The sequence below is a fragment of the Pteropus vampyrus genome, unplaced genomic scaffold (assembly GCF_000151845.1).
Source record: "Pteropus vampyrus isolate Shadow unplaced genomic scaffold, Pvam_2.0 Scaffold127, whole genome shotgun sequence".
NCBI lineage: Eukaryota > Metazoa > Chordata > Mammalia > Chiroptera > Pteropodidae > Pteropus > Pteropus vampyrus.
Genome location: NW_011888908.1, coordinates 1,075,211 through 1,082,548, shown reverse-complemented (window position 1 = coordinate 1,082,548; position 7,338 = coordinate 1,075,211). Strand labels below are relative to the sequence as shown.

Sequence of the window (7,338 nt, the reverse complement as noted above, 5' to 3'; positions counted from 1 at the left end):
TTTTTCAATCAGGAAGAAAAGTTGCAAATAGTATTTAAAGCTAGATTTCATTTTTATAAGAACTCATCTTATTGCCAGAATAGTAGATATATAAAAGACATTTGAAAACAGGAAATATTCTTTAGAAGTCCATTCAATAAACAAGAAATCTAATTGGGTCCCTGTAAGTGTTATCAGTAGGATAAGGCACAGAGGAATCAACTGAGTTGGTTAAATGAAAGGCAAATAATCAGTTGAGTGTGTGTCTCCCATTAATTATAGGCGCAGACTGGATTGTGTTCATGTGTTCGTGAATGTTGTCAATCATCAAATATTCAGGTAGTACCCTTCCTAAGCTGCTAGACACTGGAGATGCCCAGATGAACAAGACACATCTCTGCCTTCACTGAGCTTACAGTTTCATCTTTTCGTTTTCTTCTTATTTACTTCAATTCTGCTCCTCTCTTCCTTAAAGGAAGTTGCCTGAATGTAGCAATCTAAGAAGGAATAGAGGAAATAAGGCATGAAGATACCTTATCTAGTTCTGTTTGCAACATCCTCTGAGACTGAAACCTAAAGAGGAATGTAGCAGAGTGGTTTGTTTTGTTTTGTTTTGCTTTGCTTTTTGCCCCTGCAAGCTAACCAGCTCATTATCCCTGCTAATTGGGCAGAGTAGCCCAAGTAATCCAGGGGGGGGGCAGGGGGGGAGGGGAGGATTAAGTAAAAGCAGACACATTTCCCCAAACACCTCCCTGTTCTCTGATCATCTGTGAGAGCTCATTTTAGAATTGGAGGTCACAGGGGCTTGGGGCTAGGGAAACAAAGTTTGTATGTAAATAAGCCAGGTCCCTCTTTTACAGAAGAGTTGGCTATGGAGACTGGTTGACCTGTACAGAATCCCTGCTCTCTGACACCACAAAGTTATCTGTTACATGAGAACTTCCTTTTGGTTCCAGGAAGCACTTAGTTTTCACTTGGTGTTCAAAGGCGGATATTGGGGTGCAGGGGTGGGGTGGGGGTTGGAGGGCTGCTAAAATGAGAGTGACTCTAAGCAGGGAGTACTACTGGGAGACAGGCAGGCAAAGAATGAGCCCTCCGGAGAGAGAACAGGGACAGTAAGTAACATAATCACTGACCTGGTACAATGCTCTAGGGTTTCCAGGGGAGCTTGGGACCAGTGGTCTCCTTGACCCTCAGCCTACAGGACCACCTGGCAGGTGGGCTGCACACGGAGAAACAGCTTCAAGGAAATGAGCAAGTGGCCCTAGGCCACACAGCTGATCAAGGCAGGGAACTAATGTCCGCAGCAGAGGGGGCCCTTTCCGGTCGTGCCACATGGCAGGATGTCATCCTCTCCTAGGTTAAGTCAAACGAGGCTTGGGACCACATACTGGAGACCAGAGCTCTGTGATACATTTCAAGGGATGTTTTCGTAACGGAGTATTTTCACGTAATGGAGTGTTGCCAAGAAAAATCAACAGTGAAAGAAAAATCTCCAGAGACAGAAGTTTCTTAGCTTCTGCTTAGGAAGGCTGCTTCAAAGGATTTTTAAAAATGAGACTGTTCTCCATCTAGAGCCACAGCCCAGGCCGGCTCCCCGTTCAGCGGTCTCGGAGTCAGTGAGGTCCAGCGCTTCTGCAGACGGACTCTGCTAAGTCCAGCGCTTCTGCAAACGGACTCTGCTAAGCGAGTATTCGGTCATTGGCCGAAGCCACACAGCCTTCCAGTCGGAATCCCGGGCCTGGGGAACAGTTACGCCTTGGTATTGGCTCCTTAGCCTCCAAGGACATGACTTTTAAAAATTCTGTTCCCAAGGCCGCCTGTGTTTCTTAGTTGTCAAGACAATCATTGAGGTTTTTTTCCTTTCTCTCCTGAATGGCGGAGGAAATCAGGTCTCTGAGTCTCATCAACCTTCTCTCTCCCTTTTTACATTCTTAGCCCCAGCTTTTCTACCTTCAGCTTTTCTACCGCCAACCTGACGTGTCCTGGCACCGGCTGCTCTGTACACTACGGCCTCACAGAGCTACAGAAGACAAAACTCTTGCCGCACTTCTTGACACAGGCATCCTCGTGTGGAAGACGACTGCGCCCACGGGCGCCTGACCGCGTGGCTGGCGGGATCCAAGTTCCTTATTATCCTCCCAGGCAGGGAGCACGGGGACATTCTGGAAGACCGGGGACATCCTGAACGACCCCAGAGAATGAGCCCCGGTTTGCCAGAGATGAAGAACCAAGGGCGCACGCCCGGGCAAAGGCCCGCCCTACTCTGGGCTCCCACGTGACCTGCCCCGGAAGTGACCAGCACACCACGTGACTCGCTCTCCACAGGACCAGCAGCCTCTGTCTCTGTGGCCTGGGCATCCTACTCTATACCAGGGGCTGTTCCGAAAAGGCTCACGAACGGGGCACGGGAGCCCTGGCTGATGTCCGCAGGTGGCCCATCCTGCCTGGGAATCAAGCACCAACCCTCTCCCTGTTAAAGATTTGGGTTACAAAGGGCTGCGGAAATCCACGCCAGGAGCATTTCTCTGCGTGTTCTGGGGCTGGGCTGATTAGACGAGGTTGGGTACACTTGGTGAGGTGGAGGCACGATGGCAGGGACAGGTGAGAGGAGGCAGGATGTAATGTGTGCTCCCTGCATTATCCTGCTTTTTCTCACGAGAATGTGCCTTCCGAGTGGGCGGGAGTCGGGCTCACCAACACCTGCCACAGCAAACAGGAGACACTCGATGCACAGTTGCAGAGTTAATCCCCGAATTATCCAATAGAAATATAATGCGAGCCACATATGTAATTCTACAGTTTCAGTGGCCACTTTGTAAAAAGAAACAGGTGAAATTAATTTTAATAACATGAGTTCAACCCAATATATCCAAAATATTGTTTGACCTATAATTTTTTAAAATATTAATGATATCATATCTTTTTATTCATATTGTTTTCAATATCTAGTGTGTTATTTTACAATACCGTACATGACTAGCCACATTTCAAGTGCTCAGCCTCATGTGGCACCCATATTGGCCAGTGCTGATCTAGACTGTTTTTCTAGATCAAAGGTATGGGCAATTTCTTCAGTTGACTGACAGCTCAGAACATCAGGAGGCTTGGGGGAAGGCCACCAGGAAAGTCATGTGAGTAGGGCTCTATCCATTTAAATGCATTCCCACAACTCTTCATTTCTTCTTCTTCAATATCCTGGTTATGATATTTCATTGTCGTTTTGTAAGATGATACCATCACTGGGTAAAGGATTTCTTAAACACCTACTTACCACTACATGTTTTGATGTGGTGTTCACAGAACATGGAGGCAGCCCCTCCTCTCCCTAAACAGTAAACCCACCTGACATGCCCAACTTCAGACTTCCTCGCCCAGTACTTACTACAAAGACGGAAGGGGGCGTGGCAATAAATGTCCTTTTCTGTGGTCTGCAATTATCAACCCACCTCATTCTCCCTTAAAAAAAAAAAAAAGTCTGCATCGTAAAAAATTTTAATATATGAAGCACACTTTCTGTGTTACACCTGAGTGTGCTCCTTTCACATGTACCACATATAATCTCACTTAATCCTTCAGTAACTCTGATTTAGGGGTTTTATCCTGGTTTTCAAATAGGGGAAATGAGACTTGGAGAAATGCTGTGACTTTGTGGTTAGAGAACTTGAGGGGGAAAGTTTCTAATGCAGTCCCACAGATTTTACCTCAGTCAATGGGACCTGTGGAACATGTCAGATGATGGGACTGTGTACATCAAACCTTAGAAGCCTGCAGTTAAAGCAAATGAAACATCCTGGTGCCATCTAAAATTCAGAATAAGCCCCCTGGAATACAAAACCTGGGTCAGCTCTGGGCCCTGATACTTACAAGTTGTGTGATGTTGGGCAAGGCAATTCACTGTATAAAAATAACTAGCAGTTATTGATCTGCTCCCATGTACCAGGCTCTGGCCCAGGCAATTGTTCATATACTTCCTTATCCTTACAAGAGAGGTAGTTCATTTTAGAGATTAGGAACCTGGGCCTCAGGTAGAATATGTTGCCAAAGGTCATACAGCCAATAAGCAGAATAGCCAGGATTAGAAAACATTATTAAATGTATTGTTTTATAATGTAACTTTAACCCTACCCCACATTCATACTTAAAAAAAAAATCTTAAAGAATTTCAAAACCATTTATATAGGTCATAAACAACGGTATGTTCATGTTACAAATCTAAAAGGCTGTGAAACATGGGCAGATAGGAATTGCTTGCAATGTGGTTTTTTTTAAATACAAAAATAAAGTCTTTATTATTTATTTTGCAATATGTGGTAACTTGCCAAAAACACTTAAAACAACTGGGCTTTCAAAAGAGATAGTTTACTTGCACCGTTTGGGTCATGGGGCTGTTGTAAGTGAGAGAGAAGGAAAAGTAAAAGTATTATGAAAGTGTAACGAGGTGACAAGTGTCAGCTATTACAGACATGGTAAAGCAGACTGCAGAGCTATACTAATATCAAATATACGTGAAGATACACTTTCTAATTTTAATTAGGAGGCTGCAACTTGATAAAAAGTAAAAGAATGAAAATATAAGTAGAAAGAAATGGAGGAAGAGTGAAAATGAAAGAAAAAGACATAGAGAAAATAATTCTTTCTTGAAAAAGAACAATGGGAGGGAGAGAAGAATGGAGAGGAGGACGGAAGGAGGAAGGAAGGAAGGAAGGAAGGAAGGAAGGAAGGAAGGAAAGAAGGGGAAAGAAAAGAAGAGAAAAGGAAAGAGCTATAAAAAATATACCGTGAATTGTTGGGGTCAGGCCGTCCCTTCAAGAAAAAGAAACTGGCCATGACCCACTTAGCGTTGAGGCTGGGTGCAGTTTTTGCGACTGTTTAGAGAAAAGCTAGCGCTCTCCCCACCATTAATCTTTTCTAAAGAAAGACTTTGTTCTGCACCTGTATAAACAATCCAGTTTTTAAGACCTATATGCTTGCTTCTAATGTGTGAGACTATGTATTTATACTGATAGCTTCAAGTCATCAATAGGTGATGCAAACAGCTAGCCTGAAATCACTCCTTTACATCTTTTTACTCTCCCATCTCTTTTCGCTTTCCTCCTTCGTGTGCCTAGAGTCAAGTTCAAGTTCAAGCTCTCCAGGAAAGTTTGCTATGCTGTCAGGTACTCTCCGTTTTCCCAGCCCAGAGAGAACTGAGAGCCAGAGACTTTTCTGCTCAACTGATCCCAGAAGGAGCCCCCCTCCCAACAAAATGACAAAACTTCTGCAAAGGGGGGCAAGTGGGAGGGTTTCTGTGAACCAGCCCCCAAGAGAGAGGCATGGCCTGGGAGACTAAGGTGGAGCGATGCCTGAGTGATGAAGTCAGCCCCAGCCAGCCACCTGTTGTGGCACTTCAGGCGCTGAGCCGGCGCATTTGTTCTGCTGGAGGAGCAGGCTGAGGGAGGCTGGCTTCTGCCTACTCTGTCCTGGGCTGACTTCGTGTGGCTCAGCTCCGGAGTCCGAGGGCTTTTAGGGGAAGGATAAGTAACTTCCTAAGCCGGGTGTGAAACTCACGAGTAACCGTATTGAACCTCACAGAGTTTTAATTATTTTGTTGTTGTTTCAGGTTGTTGTTGTTGTTGTTTAAATTACTTAGTGGGCAGTCATATAGTGCCAAACCTAGTGACTGCTGCACAGCAGGCGCTCAGTAGCTCTCTATTGTGTCCGCCTCCAAAATGAAGTACACATCCCCAGACCACGTATTGCAAAGGCCCTTCCATTTAGAAAATGATGAGACCTCATGCAGTTTTGTTTTGTTTCTTTTGGGTTGTGGGGCAGGGTGTTTAATTTTTGGTTGGCATGGGACACGATAATTCTGGGTGCTGTTTTGTCGTTTTATACTTTGGACTGTTGTGCTGACTTAGCATTCTGCCTTCGGGAGCGCTTCAATACACAATCTAAAACGGCAGGGTTTCCTAGACGATAACAACGCGTTGGGGCAGGTTCCTCCACCTTATGCGCCTTGTTACTAAAAAATAAAATCATGCCTGGGACTCTCAAGACTGAAAAACAGCAGATACATCTTGTGAGGTACGGGGGTGGGGGAGAGTGGTGGTGATGGCTGGAATACGGAGGGCTGGGGATTCTACCCAAGGATTTTGAGTCCATTTCTACTTACCAGTCTGGTGGTTTGGGGTCCCTTAATATCTGCCCTTCAGCTGCAAGTTCTGCAAAACGGAGACAATAACATTTAAGTCACAGATATTGTAGTAAAATGAAACGAATCAATGTAGATGAAAGTGCTTTGTAGGTGGATCTTACAGCGCTGTCAGAGGAAGAGGAGGAGGAAAATGAGAGTGAACTTGCGGGTCGCTTGGTGGTGAGCCCGGCTGGGCTTGGATGGGCAGTCGCACATGATGAGTGATGAACTTGGAAAACGGTTCTGCTGAAAAGATCGGGAGGGAAGCGGACGTCGCAATCTTGGGGTTTCTAAGTGTCCCCTCCTTCACTCGCCCAACATACATTCATCTCGTATTGACAATCTGAGGGTCCCTCGGGCCCCGGGCCCAAATCCCTGTTCATCAGAGACTTTCCCTTCCCCGCCCCCACAAGCGGATCCTCTGCGCGCAGAAAAGCGGTCCCCACCCCTTCCACGCCCCCGCCCCACCTCTTGCCCCCCTTCCCAACCCCATCTTTTTTTTCTTTTGGCCGGGGATGGTGTGTTCCGAGCAGGACAGATAAATACTCTTGTGAAAAGGCGCGGCTCGCGGTTGTGCGGGCCGAATCTGGGCCCGGCGCTGACTCGGCCGCGCTCTCCCGCGTAAGCGGAGGGCCAGCTCCTGCGGCTCGGCGCTGCGGGACCCAGATCCGCGGGCCTCCCGGGGGCTCCGCCTGACCCCTGCCTCCGCGAGCGAGCGGAAAGCGGAGACCGCGAGGCTGGCCTGAAGCAGAAAGGCGGGCGCGCGTGGGCGTGGGGGACGCAGCGATGTCCACCGGCTCGGTGAGCGACCCCGAGGACATGGAGTTGCGGGGGCTGCAGCGGGGGTACCCGGTCCCCGCCTCCCACCGGCCGCCTCTCCGCGGCGCCGAGAGCAGCTACGTCTCGCCCAGCGACAACTCGTCTGCGGAGGACGAAGACCCCGACGGCGAGGAGGCGCGGCGCGAGCTGGGCGCGGCCCGCGGCGCAGGAGGCTGCAAGAGGAAGCGGCCCCGCGTGGCCGCGGGAGGCGGCGGCAAGAAGCCCCTCCCGCCCAAGGGCTCGGCGGCCGAGTGCAAGCAGTCGCAGCGCGACGCGGCCAACGCCCGCGAGCGCGCCCGGATGCGCGTGTTGAGCAAAGCCTTCTCCCGGCTCAAGACCAGCCTGCCCTGGGTGCCCCCCGACAC

The 7,338-nt window shown here is 48.4% G+C and overlaps 1 protein-coding gene and 1 long non-coding RNA gene across 4 annotated transcripts in view; one reads left to right on the top strand and one right to left on the bottom strand.

Annotated features, from left to right (window-relative positions):
* Window positions 1-6,550, bottom strand: part of LOC111744094 — a 55,890-nt gene extending 49,340 nt beyond the window's left edge. For 2 of the 3 annotated variants that reach the window (XR_002781998.1, XR_002781999.1), the window contains exons 1-3: window positions 6,134-6,550; window positions 3,365-3,438; window positions 1,116-2,682 (exon numbers count right to left, since the gene is read on the bottom strand). This is a non-coding gene — a long non-coding RNA (uncharacterized LOC111744094). Of the gene's footprint in view, window positions 1-6; window positions 2,683-3,364; window positions 3,439-6,133 lie in introns of those variants that run through there. The other variant, XR_002781997.1, reaches the window with a different exon arrangement.
* Window positions 6,551-6,672: 122 nt separating this feature from the next.
* MSC (musculin) lies at window positions 6,673-7,336 on the top strand (the record flags this gene model as incomplete). The annotated part of the gene is made up of 1 exon (XM_011366951.2): window positions 6,673-7,336. A coding segment is annotated over exon 1 (396 nt), but the record flags the coding sequence as incomplete, so codon positions are not given.
* Window positions 7,337-7,338: the final 2 nt, after the last annotated feature.